Source organism: Bombina bombina, chromosome 3 (assembly GCF_027579735.1).
Source record: "Bombina bombina isolate aBomBom1 chromosome 3, aBomBom1.pri, whole genome shotgun sequence".
NCBI lineage: Eukaryota > Metazoa > Chordata > Amphibia > Anura > Bombinatoridae > Bombina > Bombina bombina.
The window spans coordinates 998,017,018-998,035,961 of NC_069501.1; the positions used below are offsets into that span (position 1 = coordinate 998,017,018).

An 18,944-nucleotide genomic window follows, 5' to 3' on the forward strand; every position below is an offset into this window, starting at 1 on the left:
CTCTGCCAACCTCCTGTGACGAAAGGCAAAGAATGACTGGGATACGAGGGAAGAGGTATTTAAGCCTTTGGCTGGGGTGTCTTTGCCTCCTCCTGGTGGCCAGGTTCTGTATTCCCACAAGTAAGGAATGAGGCCATGGACTCGCCTCATATTAAGAAGGAAAAGGGAATAATAATAATGACAAAAGTGTGGACCTTACCTGTGTACCTATGCATAGAGAGTGTGGAATATACAATGTAATTGACTATATGAAAGCACATTACAATTGCTTCAGACTTGAAAAAAGTTAGGCATTCTTCCGAAAGCTTGTCAACTTATAAATGTATAGTTAATCCAATAAAATAGTATCATTGCTCAATGCAATACTCTTGTTATTTTGACATCTAAATCTCTGGACTAACACGGCTACTCCAATCAACGTGGTCCTTTATTTACAAACTGATGTTATCATTTAGATCATATAAATACCAGAGGCAATTTTATTTAGGGAATTTTTTTTTTTGTGCGTTTATAATAGTTATAGAAGACTTCATTACATTAATTGCATTACTGACTTTTATTGGATTGCTCTCAAAATAATCATAGAAACAAAGAATTTGAAGGTAGTCTACCCATATTAATTGTCCATTTTAAACTGACTTATTTCTTAGTATAGCCTTATGAGTGTACAAGGCATTTTCAAATTATTTTACAATCCTTGAGTTTATCACCTCTATTGAAAGTTTATTCCAGGAATCCACCACACTTTCCGTAAAAGCTGCTTCCTCACATTTCTCCTGAACCTGCTGCTCTCTAAGAATTGTGACCCCTTGTTTTGGTATTTCTTTTTTGTGGAAAACGCTTTCAGTTTCCACTGTTAAATCCCTTCATATGTTTGAAGGTTTCTATTATGTTACCTTTTTTCCCTTTCGTGCCTCTGTTTATACATATTTAGATCATAAAATCTTGGTACATGGTCTAAAATATAAAATGTACATTTTAGTAGCCCTCCTTTGGGCGGTTTCTAGTTTACTTATATACTTTTGGAGATATGGTCTCCAGCACTGTACACAATATTCCAGATGAGGCCTAACTAATGATCTGTAAAGTGGCACAGTTACCTTAAAGGGATAGTAAACATCAAAAATGTTATTGTTTAAAAAGATAGATAATCCATTTACCATTCCCCAGTTTTGCATAACACACACTGTTATAGAAATATCTGTAATTACCTTGTATCTAAGCTTCTGCTGACTGCCTCCTTATCTCAGATCTTTTGACAGATTTGCATTTCAGGCAATTAGTGCTGACTCTTAAATAACTTCAGTTGTGTGAACACAATGTCATCTATATGAAACACATGAACTAACGCCCCCCATCCGTGAAAAACTGTCAAATGCATTCAGATGAGAGGTGGCCTTCAAGGGCTTAGAAATTAACATATGAGCCTACCTAGGTTTAGCTTTCAACTAAGAATTACTAGAGAACAAAGCAAATTAGAATGTTGTTTAAAATTTACATGCCCTATCTGAATCATGAAAGTTTAATTTGGACTTTACTATCCCTTTAATATTTCCCTTAGAACCCATGGATAATTATTATCTGGACTTGCGTATTTACGAGAGAGAAGAGAAGAAAGAGGAAAGAGAAAAGAGAGAGAGAGACAAGAGAACATTAGGAGGCACTCTCTGGTCTTTTAAATAAGTGAAATTTAATATATCAAGCGTGACGTTTCAGGGACACTTCCCTTTCTCTGCCTTAATTCTTTGTGGCATAGATTCAACAAGGTGTTGGAAACAGTCCTTAGAGATTTTGGTCCATATTGACATAAAAGCATCACGTAGTTGCTGCAGATTTGTCGGCTGCGCATCCATGATGCTAATCTCCCGTTCCACCACATCCTAAGGTGCTATATTGGATTGAGATCTGGTGGCTGTGGAGGCCATTGGAGTACAGTGAATTTATTGTCATGTTCAAGAAACCAGTTTGAGCTTAGTGACATGGTGCATTATCCTGCTGGAAGTAGCCATCAGAAAATGGGTACAGTGTAGTCATAAAGGGATGGACATGGTCAGCAACAATATTCAGGTAGGCCGTGCTCAATTGGTACTAAGGGGCCCAAAGTGTGCCAAGAAAATATCCCCCACACCATTACACCACCACCAGCTCTGAACAGTTGATACAAGGCAGGATGAATCCATGCTTTCATGTTTACGCCAAATTCTGAGCCTACCATCTGAATGTCGCAGCTGAAATCGAGACTCATCAGACCAGGCAATGTTTTTCCAATCTTTTATTGTCCAAGTTTGGTGAGCCTGTGGGAATTGTAGCATCAGTTTCCTGTTCTTACTTGAAAGGAGTGGCACCCGGTGCGGTCTTCTGCTGCTGTAGCCCATCTGCTTGAAGGTTCAACGTGTTGTGCATTCAGAGATGGTATTCTGCATACCTTGGATGTAATGAGTGGTTATTTGAATTAATGTTGCCTTTCTATCATGTCGAACCAGTCTGTCCATTCTCCTCTGACATCAATAAGGCATTGTTGTCCACACAACTGCCGCTCACTGTATATTTTCTCTTTTTCCGAGCATTCTCTGTAAACCCTAGAGATGGTTTTGCGTGAAAATTCCAGTAGATCAGCAGTTTTTGAAATACGCAGACTAGCCCGTCTGGCACCAACAACCATGCCAAGTTCAAAGTCACTAAAATCCCCTTTCTTCCCCATTCTGATGCTCGTTTTGAACTTCAGCAAGTCGTCTTCACCACATCTAGATGCCTAAATGCATTAAAGTTGCTGCCATGTGATTAGCAATTTGTGTTACCAAGCAATTGAACAGGTGAGAGCATGTCTATCTATAGATTATATATATATATATATATATATATATATATATATATATATATATATATATATATACACATACATATACATACATACACACATCTATCTATCTCTTATACAACTTTAGCACTCCCTGTAAGGTAACAATGGCCGGTGCAGAATCTCCAAACACACTCCAAAGAAATAGAAACCGGGTGAAAGTTATTTCTTTGGAGTGTATATATATATTTTGGGAACATGATTGTCCTATATTGGTGATGGTAGCAGAACATTTGACAAAGATGTCACAACGACATTGAAACGTTATGGATGTACTTGCCTTTTAAAAACAGAATTTATGCTTACCTGATAAATTACTTTCTCCAACGGTGTGTCCGGTCCACGGCGTCATCCTTACTTGTGGGATATTCTCTTCCCCAACAGGAAATGGCAAAGAGTCCCAGCAAAGCTGGTTACATGATCCCTCCTAGGCTCCGCCCACCCCAGTCATTCGACCGACGGACAGGAGGAAATATATATAGGAGAAACCATATGATACCGTGGTGACTGTAGTTAGAGAAAATAATTCATCAGACCTGATTAAAAAACCAGGGCAGGCCGTGGACCGGACACACCGTTGGAGAAAGTAATTTATCAGGTAAGCATAAATTCTGTTTTCTCCAACATTGGTGTGTCCGGTCCACGGCGTCATCCTTACTTGTGGGAACCAATACCAAAGCTTTAGGACACGGATGAAGGGAGGGAGCAAATCAGGTCACCTAAACGGAAGGAACCACAGCTTGCAAAACCTTTCTCCCAAAAATAGCCTCCGAAGAAGCAACCTCCGAAGAAGCAAAAGTATCAAATTTGTAAAATTTGGCAAAAATGTGCAGTGAAGACCAAGTCGCTGCCTTACATATCTGGTCAACAGAAGCCTCGTTCTTGAAGGCCCATGTGGAAGCCACAGCCCTAGTGGAGTGAGCTGTGATTCTTTCAGGAGGCTGCCGTCCGGCAGTCTCATAAGCCAATCGGATGATGCTTTTAAGCCAAAAGGAAAGAGGTAAAAGTCGCTTTTTGACCTCTCCTTTTACCAGAATAAACAACAAACAAGGAAGATGTTTGTCTGAAATCTTTAGTAGCCTCTAAATAGAACTTTAGAGCACGGACAACGTCCAAATTGTGTAACAAACGTTCCTTCTTTGAAACTGGATTCGGACACAAAGAAGGTACAACTATCTCCTGGTTAATATTTTTGTTAGAAACAACTTTAGGAAGAAAACCAGGCTTAGTACGCAAAACCACCTTATCTGCATGGAACACCAGATAAGGAGGAGAACACTGCAGAGCAGATAACTCTGAAACTCTTCTAGCAGAAGAAATTGCAACCAAAAACAAAATTTTCCAAGATAGTAACTTAATATCTATGGAATGTAAGGGTTCAAACAGAACCCCTTGAAGAACTGAAAGAACTAGATTTAGACTCCAGGGAGGAGTCAAAGGTCTGTAAACAGGCTTGATCCTAACCAGAGCCTGAACAAATGCTTGAACATCTATCTGGCACAGCTGCCAGTCTTTTGTGTAGTAAGACAGATAAAGCAGAGATCTGTCCCTTTAGGGAACTTGCAGATAATCCTTTCTCCAAACCTTCTTGAAGAAAGGAGAGAATCTTAGGAATTTTTATCTTATTCCATGGGAATCCTTTGGATTCACACCAACAGATATATTTTTTCCATATTTTATGGTAAATTTTTCTAGTTACAGGTTTTCTGGCCTGAACCAGAGTATCTATCACCGAATCTGAAAACCCACGCTTTGATAGAATCAAGCGTTCAATCTCCAAGCCGTCAGTTGGAGGGAGACCAGATTTGGGTGTTCGAATGGACCTTGAACAAGAAGGTCCTGTCTCAAAGGTAGCTTCCATGGTGGAGCCGATGACATATTCACCAGGTCTGCATACCAAGTCCTGCGTGGCCACGCAGGAGCTATCAAGATCACCGAGGCCCTCTCCTGATTGATCCTGGCTACCAGCCTGTGAATGAGAGGAAACGGTGGGAATACGTAAGCTAGGTTGAAAGTCCAAGGTGCTACTAGTGCATCTACTAGAGTCGCCTTGGGATCCCTGGATCTGGACCCGTAGCAAGGAACCTTGAAGTTCTGACGAGACGCCATCAGATCCATGTCTGGAATGCCCCATAATTGAGTTATTTGGGCAAAGATTTCCGGATGGAGTTCCCACTCCCCCGGATGAAATGTCTGACGACTCAGAAAATCCGCTTCCCAATTTTCCACTCCTGGGATGTGGATCGCAGACAAGTGGCAGGAGTGATCCTCCGCCCATTGAATTATTTTGGTCACTTCTTTCATCGCCAGGGAACTCTTTGTTCCCCCTTGATGATTGATATAAGCAACAGTCGTCATGTTGTCTGATTGGAACCTTATGAATTTGGCCTTTGCTAGTTGAGGCCAAGCTCTGAGAGCATTGAATATCGCTCTCAGTTCCAGAATGTTTATCGGGAGAAGAGACTCTTCCCGAGACCATAGACCCTGAGCTTTCAGGGATTCCCAGACCGCACCCCAGCCCACTAGACTGGCGTCGGTCGTGACAATGACCCACTCTGGCCTGCAGAAGCTCATTCCCTGGGACAGATGGTCCAGGGTCAGCCACCAACGGAGTGAATCTCTGGTCTTTTGATCTACTTGAATCATTGGAGACAAGTCTGTATAATCCCCATTCCACTGTTTGAGCATGCACAGTTGTAATGGTCTTAGATGAATTCGTGCAAAAGGAACTATGTACATTGTTGCAACCATCAATCCTATTACTTCCATGCACTGCGCTATGGAAGGACGAGGCACAGAATGAAGCACTTGACAAGAGCTTAGAAGTTTTGATTTTCTGACCTCTGTCAGAAAAATTCTCATTTCTAAGGAATCTATTATTGTTCCCAAGAAGGGAACTCTTGTTGACAGGGACAGAGAACTCTTTTCTTTGTTCACCTTCCATCCGTGAGATGTGAGAAAGGCTAGAACGATGTCCGTATGAGCCTTTGCCTTTGACAGGGACGACGCTTGTATTAGAATGTCGTCCAAGTAAGGTACTACTGCAATGCCCCTTGGTCTTAGAACCGCTAGAAGGGACCCTAGCACCTTTGTGAAAATCCTTGGAGCAGTGGCTAATCCGAATGGAAGAGCCACAAACTGGTAATGTTTGTCCAGAAAAGCGAACCTTAGGAACTGATGATGTTCCTTGTGGATAGGGATATGTAGGTACGCATCCTTTAGATCCACGGTAGTCATAAATTGACTTTCCTGGATGGTGGGTAGAATCGTTCGAATAGTTTCCATTTTGAACGATGGTACCCTGAGAAATTTGTTTAGGATCTTCAAATCCAAAATTGGTCTGAACGTTCCCTCTTTTTTGGGAACTACGAACAGATTGGAATAAAATCCCATTCCTTGTTCCTTTATTGGAACTGGGTGTATCACTCCCATCTTTAACAGGTCTTCTACACAATGTAAGAATGCCTGTCTCTTTATTTGGTTTGAGGATAAGTGAGACTTGTGGAACCTTCCCCTTGGGGGTAGTTCCTTGAATTCCAGGAGATAACCTTGAGAAACTATTTCTAGCGCCCAAGGATCCCGAACATCTCTTGCCCAAGCCTGAGCAAAGAGAGAGAGTCTGCCCCCCACCAGATCCGGTCCCGGATCGGGGGCTACTCCTTCATGCTGTCTTGTTAGCAGTGGCAGGCTTCTTGGCCTGCTTACCTTTGTTCCAGCCTTGCATTGGTTTCCAGGCTGGTTTGGGTTGTGAGGCATTACCCTCTTGCTTAGAGGATGCAGAATTAGAGGCTGGTCCATTTCTGCGAAAGGGACGAAAATTAGGCTTATTTTTAGCCTTAAAAGACCTATCCTGTGGAAGGGCGTGGCCCTTTCCCCCAGTGATGTCTGAAATAATCTCTTTCAAATCAGGTCCAAATAAAGTTTTACCTTTGAAAGGAATGTTAAGTAATTTTGTCTTGGATGACACATCCGCTGACCAAGACTTTAGCCAAAGCGCTCTGCGCGCCACAATAGCAAACCCTGAATTTTTCGCCGCTAATTTTGCTAATTGCAAAGCGGCATCTAAAATAAAAGAGTTAGCCAATTTAAGTGCGTGAACTCTGTCCATAACCTCCTCATATGGAGTTTCTCTACTGAGCGACTTTTCTAGTTCCTCGAACCAGAACCACGCTGCCGTAGTGACAGGAACAATGCATGAAATTGGTTGTAGAAGGTAGCCTTGCTGTACAAAAATCTTTTTAAGCAAACCTTCCAATTTTTTATCCATAGGATCTTTGAAAGCACAACTATCTTCGATAGGAATAGTAGTGCGTTTGTTTAGAGTAGAAACTGCCCCCTCGACCTTGGGGACTGTCTGCCATAAGTCCTTTCTGGGGTCGACCATAGGAAATAATTTCTTAAATATAGGGGGAGGAACAAAAGGTATGCCGGGCTTTTCCCACTCTTTATTTACTATGTCCGCCACCCACTTGGGTATAGGAAAAGCGGCGGGGGGCACCGGAACCTCTAGGAACCTGTCCATCTTGCATAATTTCTCTGGAATGACCAAATTGTCACAATCATCCAGAGTAGATAACACCTCCTTAAGCAGTGCGCGGAGATGTTCTAATTTAAATTTAAATGTCACAACATCAGGTTCAGCTTGATGAGAAATTTTTCCTGAATCTGAAATTTCTCCCTCAGACAAAACCTCCCTCATGGCCCCTTCAGATTGGTGTGAGGGTATGACAGAACAATTATCATCAGCGTCCTCTTGCTCTTCAGTGTTTAAAACAGAGCAATCGCGCTTTCTCTGATAAGTAGGCATTTTGGATAAAAGATTTGCTATGGAGTTATCCATTACAGCCGTTAATTGTTGCATGGTAATAAGTATTGGCGCACTAGATGTACTAGGGGCCTCCTGCATGGGCAAAACTGGTGTAGACACAGTAGGAGATGATGTAGTATCATGTTTACTCCCCTCATTTGAGGAATCATCTTGGGCAATATCATTATTTGTGGCAGTACTGTCCTTACTTTGTTTGGACGCTATGGCACAATTATCACATAAATTTAAATGGGGAGACACATTGGCTTTCATACATATAGAACATAGCTTATCTGAAGGTATAGACATGTTAAACAGGCTTAAACTTGTCAACAATGCACAAAAAAACGTTTTAAAATAAAACCGTTACTGTCACTTTAAATTTCAAACAGAAAACACTATTACTGAATATGTGAAAAAGTATGAAGGAATTGTTCAAAAATTACCAAATTTTCACCACAGTGCCTTAAAAGTATTGCACACCAAATTTCAGAGCTTTAACCCTTAAAATAACGGAACCGGAGCCGTTTTTCAATTTAACCCCTATACAGTCCCAGATACAGTCTTTGCTAAGACCCAACCAAGCCCTGAGGGGAATACGATACCAAATGACGCCTTCTAAAAGCTTTTTCAGAGATTCTTAGATCCACACACATGCATCTGCATACCCTGTTCTCAAAAAACAACTGCGCATTAATGGCGCGAAAATGAGGCTCAGTCTATGACTAGAAAGGCCACCTGACTGAAAAAGGTGTCCAATACAGTGCCTGCCGTTTTATAAACGTTCCCCAAGATTATAAATGTCAATTGTTAGCCTAAATTTGAATAATATGCACAAATAAAGCAATCGATTTAGCCCATAAAAATGTCTACCAGTTTTTAGCCCATAATAAGCCCTTTATTCTGTTTGTTTTTGACTAAGAAAATGGCTTACCGGTCCCCATGAGGGGAAATGACAGCCTTCCAGCATTACACAGTCTTGTTAGAAATATGGCTAGTCATACCTTAAGCAGAAAAGTCTGCTAACTGTTTCCCCCAACTGAAGTTACTTCATCTCAACAGTCCTATGTGGAAACAGCAACCGATTTTAGTTACTGTCTGCTAAAATCATCTTCCTCTTACAAACAGAAATCTTCATCCTTTTCTGTTTCAGAGTAAATAGTACATACCAGCACTATTTTAAAATAACAAACACTTGATAGAAGAATAAAAACTACATTTAAACACCAAAAAACTCTTAACCATCTCCGTGGAGATGTTGCCTGTGCAACGGCAAAGAGAATGACTGGGGTGGGCGGAGCCTAGGAGGGATCATGTAACCAGCTTTGCTGGGACTCTTTGCCATTTCCTGTTGGGGAAGAGAATATCCCACAAGTAAGGATGACGCCGTGGACCGGACACACCAATGTTGGAGAAATATGAATTAAAGTTGTTTTTTCATTAAAGACCAGTGAGTGCCTTCTTGCAAACGAGGAATATATATATATATATATATATATATATATATATATATATATATATAAATATATATAAATAAATAAATAAATAAAAACATATTGGAATGTGAAATATTCATATTTTCATGTCTGGTTAGCGCAAATGAGAATATTCGATCAGGTTTGCACAGGTTTTTTTTCTCCATTGACTTCTATGGGGGAATGGGGGAATACGTGAACGCACATACGATAATCTAACTTCAGCTTTTTGCGCCTATCAGGTTAGCGCAATAGCAAAAACGTTACTGTCAAATCGTAAAGCACAAAAAAATTAGTTCTAGCGCAATTATCGCTCAAGTGGAAGCTTTAAATTGTGTTTCACTCATAATCTGGCCCGATATGTAGTACTTCTCTTTTTTACAGAGGTTTTAATGGCTTTACTAAAAATTATAATAAAATATATATATATATATATATATATATTTATTTATTTATATATTTTATATATTTATTTAATGGAACCGTAAGGTTATACACCATCTTGTATGGCATTGATACAATGTATAATATGAAGAGTTACTATGATAAATAAAAAAATATACTAAGAGTTTGGTGAAAGAGATTGTTACATAAAACCTTACCGGTAGAGGGTATTGACATTGTTTTTTTCTATGGAAACCAAGAAAGCTAATTAAGATAATTTGCATACAGGTGGTATATAAGGGAGGTGTCTAACCTTAATCTATAGCATGACTAAGGATCTACGTGACTCGAAACATTGCTGTTTTTATCCTGATGTTGCTTAAATAAAATAATTTTTTTTAAGTATTGTGCTGACGCTATCGTTTGTTCTGTGGATTTATATATAGGAGGTTGGCAAGCCTCCTCAGCGTGCGTGCACAAGTGCTGAAAAGCTGTGATATTTATGTATCATATACACACACACACATATATATATATATATATATATATATATATATATATATATATATATATATACATACATACATACATATACACACATACACACAGTATATATGTGTATATATAATATATATATATACACACACGTGTATATATATATATATATATATATATATATACATACATATACACACACACACACATATATATATACATACACATACAAACACACACCTTTAAATATATGTATGTATCTCTTTGTTAAAGCCCTTTGTCTGCTTTTTTTTTTCTCTAACACCTGAGACCTCATATCTTTGAGCCTTTATAACTTTTGTGTGAAATATTTTTTTTAAAATAATTTTTATTAGATAGTGTTATTATGAGTGTATCTATACTTTGCAATGAATTTTTAATGTGTTTTGTGTAGCTTATGTTTCACAAAACAGTTAACCAGAGCTCTGAAGTTGCGGTAATTATTCTAGAGTAAATCAAAACTGTGCTCAAGTGATTGGGTTTACTTTCAACTTGTAATACCAGCGGTAAGCCTGATGAGCGCAAACTCCTGTGATAAACCCCTTATTGCTTGAGAGCTCCACTCGTAATTTGACCCATTATTTAAAGTAACACCCCTTAATAGAATTTCACTATCTATACAATCTGTTGTTAAAACTGAGCAAAAGTAATCATTTTTCAAGTAATCAGTTTGCTATTAGTTTCTCTCCTTCCACTACTCTTTCATGGCATATTTGACATAAGTTTTGTTATTCATACCAGTGCCACACAAGCTGGACAGAACCAGTCACCTTCTGGAATTTCAGTTATTTGTGGACGGTGGCAGTAAGTATGGCAGCCACGATCGCAGTTGTCGCATAAGAGCAGATGTTCATCGTTATCTCCTTTATGACAAATTAAGCATGTCTGTAATGGGGGGGAAAAAAAAGACAAATTTTAAATGATTATTTTAAAAAATGTGTTTGTGTATTTATTTTTATATTAACCCATTAAAAAACGGGAATTTTACAGACAAATCTGCTCAAAGTAGCAAAGAATTTTTGCATTTTTGCCATCACTCCATTTAAACAGATATAGAGCCTGGTTTTCACAAATTTGGGTTTCTCACTTTACACACAACTAATGCAGTCACACAGTCGTATGCAAAAGTTTAGGCACCCCTGACAATTTCCATTATTTTTATTTATAAATAATTGGGTGTTTGGATCAGCAATTTCATTTTGATCTATCAAATAACTGAAGGACACAGTAATATTTCAGTAGTGAAATTAGGTTTATTGGATTAAGAGAAAATGTGCAATATGCATCAAAACAAAATTAGACAGGTGCATAAATTTGGGCATCCTAACAGAAATATTGCATCAATATTTAGTAGAGCCTCCTTTAGCAGAAATAACAGCTTCTAGATGCTTCCTGTAGCCTGTAATGAGAGTCTGGATTCTGGATGAAGGAATTTTGGACCATTCCTCCTTGCAAAACATCTCCGGTTCAGTTAGGTTTGATGGTTGCCGAGCATGGACAGCCCACTTCAAATCATCCCACAGATTTTCAATGATATTCAAGTCTGGGGACTGGGATGGCCATTCCAGAACATTGTACTTGTTCCTCTGCATAAATGCCAGAGTAGATTTTGAGCAGTGTTTTGGGACGTTGTCTTGTTGAAATATCCAGCCCCGGCGTAACTTCAACTTTGTAACTGATTCCTCAACATTATTCTCAAGTATCTGCTGATATTGAGTGGAATCCATGCAGTCCTCAACTTTAACAAGATTCCCAATACCAGCACTGGCCACACAGCCCCACAGCACGATGGAACATCCACCAAATTTTACTGTGGGTAGCAAGTGTTTGTCTTGGAACGTTGTGTTCTTTTGCCGCCATGCATAACGCTCCTTTTTATGACCAAATAACAATCTTTGTTTCATCAGTCCACAGCACCTTCTTACAAAATAAAGCTGGCTTGTCCAAATGTGCGTTTGCATACCTAAAGTGAATCTGTTTGTGGCATGGCATCACTCTCCCATACAGCTTCTCCTAGTGCAAAGTGCGCTGAATTGTTGAACGATGCACAGTGACACCATCTGCAGCAAGATGTTGTTGTAGGTGGTCTGTGGGCTGTTTTCAACTGGTCTCGCCATCCTTTGCCTCTCCGATATTTTACTTGGCCTGCCACTTCTGGCCTTAAAAAGAACTGTGCCTGTGGTCTTCCATTTCCTCATTATGTTCCTCACAGTGGACACTGACAGCTTAAATCTCTGCAATAGCTTTTTGTAGCCTTCCCCTAAACCATAATGTTGAACAATCTTTGTTTTCAGGTCATTTGAGCGTTGTTTTGAGGCCCCCATGTTGCCACTCTTCAGAGGAGAGTCAAAGAGAACAACAACTTGCAATTGGCCACCTTAAATACCTTTTCTCATGATTGAATGCACCTGTCTTTGAAGTTCAATGTTTAATTGGCTCACCAAACCAATTGTGTGTTCCAATTAATCAGTGCTAGGTAGTTACAGGTATTCAAATCAACAAAATGACAAGGGTTCCCAAATTTATGCACCTGTCTAATTTCGTTTTGATGCATATTGCATATTTTCTGTTAATTCAATAAACCTCATTTCACTACTGAAATATTACTGTGTCCTTCAGTTATTTAATAAATCAAAATGAAATTGCCTCCAAAGACATAAATCATCTTGCTGCAATTGGTGTCACTCTGCATCTTTCAACAATTCAGCACACTTTGCACAAGGAGAAGCTGTATAGGAGAGTGATGCGGAAGAAGCCTTTTCTGCACACACGCCACAAACAGAGTTGCTTGAAGTATGCAAATGCACATTTGGACAAGCCAGCTTTATTTTGGAAGAAGGTGCTGTGAACTGATGAAACCAAGATTGAGTTATTTGGTCATAACAAGGGGCGTTATGCATGGCGGCAAAAGAACACAGCATTCCAAGACAAACACTTGCTACCCACAGTAAAATTTGGTGGATGTTCCATCATGCTGTGGGTCTGTGTGGCCAGTACTGGAAATCTTGTTAAAGTTGAGGGTTGCATGGATTCCACTCAATATCAGCAGATACTTGAGAATAATGTTGAAGAATCAGTCACAAAGTTGAAAAACCTAACTGAACTAGAGATGTTTTTCAAGGAGAAATGGTCCAAAATACCTTCATCCAGAATCCAGACACTCATTACAGGCTATAGGAAGCATCTAGATGCTGTTATTTCTGCTAAAGGAGGCTCTACTAAATATTGATGCAATATTTCTGTTGGTTTGCCCAAATGTATGCACCTGTCTAATTTTGTTTTGATGCATATTGCCAATGTTCTGTTAATCCAATAAACCTCATTTCATTACTGAAATATTACTGTGTCCTTCAGTTATTTGATAGATCAAAATGAAATTGCTGATACAAACACCCAATTATTTATAAATGAAAATCATGGAAATTGTCAGGGGTGTCTAAACTTTTGCATACGACTGTATTAGAAGTAAAACATTAAAGCTTAAAAGGGACAGTACACTGTAAAAAATATTTTTATATTAAATGTATTTTCAATGACTTGTTATACCAGCTGCAAAGTATAAAGTGTATGAGCAATTGCATTTTCAGGTTTATTTGTGTATATGAAGTAGCTGGTTTTGTGCTTTTAAACCACAGCCTATTAAAATGGGTTGAGCTTCAGGTAATATCAGATCTCACTGAGTGAGTACACACACTTGCTTCCTTATCTAATATTTGTCTGGAAAACTAAAGCTCAATACATTGAGAGAACAATAGAAATTATAATTTTATTACTAAACTATCCTGCACCCCACTGTGAGTTTAATTTCTTCTGCTGGCTGTATTTACTTAGGATATTCAATAGCGGAGACTCCAGTATCAAAGCTTTTATTATAGTTTGAGAAACCACAAGCTAAATCAGCTATTTCAAAGGTCCAAATAGTGCTAAAGGAGCTACTTGTAAACAATTGAATACACTCCAGCAGGTAAAATGGATCATTGGGAACAATTTAAATGGGAGAAAATGTTTGGGTGAACTGTCCCTTTAAGGTAATTACATTTTCCCTTTTATGGAGATACACAAATACATACACCAATTGCAATATTTGTTGTAATGGAAGCTACACCAAAAATCAATATACACAACTCAAATGGCCATACAATTAAAACCGACCGTTATCAAAAATGGATGGAACATACACCTATGAAATGTATTGCAGATATCTCTGGTAATTTCTTTTGTGTATTAATTGATAGAGGCTCCACAGGACTTCTTCAGCCTCTTGGGGTTACATTTTGTACCCCTCAGTCACCCCCTTTATAGCCCCTTGGACAAATAATTCTGCATCAGATAGATCAATTTGCAAATAAAAATACACCGACTAACTTACAGTTAAGTTTACTGTTACTCACTCCTATGAGATTTTCCAGCCACAGTGTATGCCAACACAACAGCTTGTCTGACCTCTCAAACACAACCTCACTAATTGTGTTTTATTCCTTGTATGTGTTACAGGGAGTCAATGACATTCCTTGTTTAGAACTATATTACAATTCAAAGACAGAAAAGAATGCAGCAAAGTGCAAAATTCTCCAGGACTCACTTCCATGACCTATGTATCTTTAAGAGTGATATTGAAGGGGGTTGTGTTTTAAAAAAACTGAATTTATGCTTACCTGATAAATTACTTTCTCTTGCGGTGTATCCAGTCCACGGATTCATCCTTTACTTGTGGGATATTCTCATTCCCTACAGGAAGTGGCAAAGAGAGCACACAGCAGAGCTGTCCATATAGCTCCCGCTCTAGCTCCACCCCCCAGTCATTCGACCAAAGGTTAGGAAGAAAAAGGAGAAACCATAGGGTGCAGTGGTGACTGTAGTTTAAACAAAAAATGTTTTACCCGACTTAAATGCCAGGGCGGGCCGTGGACTGGATACACCGCAAGAGAAAGTAATTTATCAGGTAAGCATAAATTCTGTTTTCTCTTGCAAGGTGTATCCAGTCCACGGATTCATCCTTTACTTGTGGGATACCAATACCAAAGCTTTAGGACACGGATGAAGGGAGGGAACAAGACAGGTACCTTAAACGGAAGGCACCACTGCTTGCAAAACCTTTCTCCCAAAAATAGCCTCCGAAGAAGCAAAAGTATCGAATTTGTAAAATTTGGCAAAAGTATGCAGTGAAGACCAAGTCGCTGCCTTACAAATCTGTTCAACAGAAGCCTCATTTTTGAAAGCCCACGTGGAAGCCACTGCTCTGGTAGAATGAGCAGTAATTCTTTCAGGAGGCTGCTGGCCAGCAGTCTCATAGGCCAAACGGATGATGCTTTTCAGCCAAAAGGAAAGAGAAGTAGCAGTCGCTTTCTGACCTCTCCTCTTACCAGAATAGATAACAAACAAGGAAGATGTGCACGAACTACATCAAGATTGTGTAAAAGACGTTCCTTCTTCGAAGATGGATTAGGACACAGAGAAGGAACAACTATTTTCTGGTTAATATTCTTGTTAGAAACAACCTTAGGAAGAAAACCAGGCTTGGTACGCAAAACTACCTTATCTGCGTGGAACACCAGGTAAGGTGAATCACACTGTAAGGCAGATAATTCTGAAACTCTTCGAGCAGAAGAGATAGCTACCACAAACAAAACTTTCCAAGATAACAACTTAATGTCTATGGAATGTAAAGGTTCAAACGGAACCCCTTGAAGAACTGAAAGAACTAGATTTAAACTCCATGGCGGAGCCACAGGTTTATAGACAGGCTTGATTCTGACTAAAGCCTGAGCAAACGCTTGAACGTCTGGTACTTCTGCCAGACGCTTGTGTAACAGGATAGACAAAGCAGATATTTGTCCTTTTAAGGAACTAGCTGACAATCCTTTCTCCAATCCTTCTTGGAGAAAGGACAATATCCTGGGAATCCTAATCTTACTCCATGAGTAACCCTTGGATTCACACCAACAAAGATATTTCCGCCATATCTTATGGTAGATTTTCCTGGTGACAGGCTTTCTAGCCTGAATCAGAGTATCTATAACGGACTCTGAGAACCCACGCTTTGATAGAATTAAGCGTTCAATCTCTAAGCAGTCAGACGTAGAGAAACTAAATTTGGATGCTTGAACGGACCCTGTATTAGAAGATCCTGCCTCATTGGCAGTGTCCATGGTGGGACAGATGACATGTCCACTAGGTCTGCATACCAAGTCCTGCGTGGCTACGCAGGCGCTATCAGAATCACCGAAGCCTTCTCCTGCTTGATTCTGGCGACCAGACGAGGGAGGAGAGGAAACGGTAGAAAAACATAAGCCAGATTGAAGGACCAAGGCGCTGCTAGAGCATCTATCAATACCGCCTTGGAGTCCCGGGACCTGGACCCGTAGAGAGGAAGTTTGGCGTTCTGACGGGAAGCCATCAGATCCAATTCTGGAGTGCCCCATAGTCAGCTGAGCAAATACCTCCGGGTGGAGTTCCCACTCCCCCGGGTGAAAAGTCTGACAACTTAGAAAATCCGCCTCCCAGTTGTCTACTCCTGGGATGTGAATTGCTGAGAGATGGCAGGAGTGGTCCTCCGCCCACCTGATTATTTTGGTTACTTCCGTCATCGCTAGGGAACTCTTTGTTCCCCCCTGATGATCGACGTAAGCTACAGTCGTGATGTTGTCCGACTGAAATCTGATGAATTTGGCCGCAGCTAGTTGAGGCCATGCCTGAAGAGCGTTTAATATCGTCCTCAGTTCCAGAATGTTTATCGGGAGAAGCGTTTCTTCCCAAGACCATAAGCCCTGAGCTTTCAGGGAGTCCCAGACCGCACCCCAGCCTAACAGACTGGCGTCGGTCGTTACAATGACCCACTCTGGCCTGCGGAAACATATTCCCTGAGACAGGTGGTCCTGCGACAACCACCAGAGAAGAGAATCTCTGGTCTCCTGGTCCAACTGAATTTGAGGAGACAAATCTGCATAATCCCCATTCCACTGTTTGAGCATGCATAGTTTCAGTGGTCTCAGGTGTATCCAAGCAAAAGGGACTATGTCCATTGCCGCTACCATTAATACGATTGTCTCCGTCTCCATGCAATGAGCCACAGATGGCCGGGGAATGGAATGAAGAACTCGGCAAGTAGTTAAGAGTTTTAATTTTCTGACCTCCGTCAGAAAATTTTTCTTTTCTACCGAGTCTATTAGAGTCCCTAGGAAGGGAACCCTTGTGAGAGGGGAAAGAGAACTCTTTTTGATGTTCACCTTCCACCCGTGAGACCTCAGAAAGGCCAATACAATCTCAGTGTGAGACTTGGCTCTTTGGAAAGACGGCACCTGAATTAAAATGTCGTCTAGGTAAGGCGCCACTGCTATGCCCCGCGGTCTTAGCACTGCCAGAAGGGACCCTAGCACTTTTGTGAAAATTCTGGGAGCAGTGGCTAAGCCGAAAGGAAGAGCCACAAACTGGTAATGCTTGTCCAGAAAGGCGAACCTGAGAAACTGGTGATGATCTTTGTGGATAGGAATGTGTAGGTATGCATCCTTTAGATCCACGGTAGTCATATATTGACCTTCCTGGATCATTGGTAAGATTGTCCGAATGGTCTCCATTTTGAATGATGGGACTCTGAGGAATCTGTTTAGAATTTTTAGATCCAGGATGGGTCTGAAAGTTCCCTCTTTTTTGGGAACCACAAACAGGTTTGAGTAAAAACCCAGCCCTTGTTCCACGATTGGAACTGGTTGGATCACTCCCATTGTATGTAGATCTTCTACACAGCGTAAAAACCCCTCTTTCTTTGTCTGATCTGTAGCCAGACGAGAAATGTTACTGGTTTTAATATCAAGAGGAATAGTCTCCTCCGTATCTAATGCAATCAACACCTCTTAATAAGGAACGAATATACTCCATTTTAAATAAGTATGAAGATTTGTCAGTGTCAATATCTGAGGCAGAATCTTCTGAACCAGATAGATCCTCATCAGAGATAGATAAATCTGAATGTTGTCGGTCATTTAAAAATTCATCAACTTTATGAGAAGTTTTAAAATACCTTTTACGTTTATTAGAAGGTGGTATGACAGACAAAGCCTTCTGAATAGAATTAGAAACAAATTCTCTCACATTTACAGGAATATCCTGAGCATTAGATGTTGAAGGAACAACAACAGGTTATGGATTACTACTAATGGAAATATTGTCTGCATTTTAAAGTTTGTCATAACAACTATCACAAACTACAGCCGGAGGAACAGTTAACACAAGTTTACAACAAATGCACTTAGCTTTGGTAGAACCGACATCAGGCAACAGGATTCCAGTAGTAGATTCTCAGACAGGGTCAGATTGAGACATTTTGCAATATGTAAGAGAAAAAATAACATATAAAGCAAAATTATCAATATCCTTATATGACAGTTTCAGGAATGGGACAAAATGCAAACAAAATAAGCCTCTGGAAACCAGAAGCAAAAAGAAATGAAGACTTAAATAATGTCAAAAGGTCTGGCGCCAACTATGATGCCCACAACTGACAAAATATTTTTTGGCGCCAAAACGTCTGCAACAAACACGAGCGTCATAGATGACGCAACCACGTGAAAACTCTGCGCCAACTAAGACGCCGGAAATTACGAAATTACGTCAACAAACATAATTCTCGCGCCAAAAAAGTCTTGCACTAAGAATGACGCAATAAATTATAGCATTTTGCGCTCCCGCAAGCCTAACAGCCCGCAATTTAGAAAAGAAAGTCAATTTGAACATTTTCAGGTAAGACATTTTTTTTTCCTATTTTTTCCATATATGCATTTCCCAAAATGAAACCGACAGTCTGTGAAAAGGAAATATAGTGATAACCCTGATCATGGCAAATATAAGTACAAACATATATTTAGAACTTTACAAATAAAGTGCCAAACCA

General features: G+C 39.9%; 1 protein-coding gene across 1 annotated transcript in view; it reads right to left on the reverse strand.

Annotated features, from left to right (window-relative positions):
* The window catches only part of BAZ2A (bromodomain adjacent to zinc finger domain 2A), a 218,841-nt gene that overhangs the window by 67,613 nt on the left and 132,284 nt on the right, over window positions 1-18,944 (reverse strand). Inside the window, exon 27 of the mRNA XM_053705512.1 lies at window positions 10,796-10,942. Coding sequence (XP_053561487.1) covers window positions 10,796-10,942 — 147 coding nt within the window. The remainder of the gene's footprint in view (window positions 1-10,795; window positions 10,943-18,944) is intronic.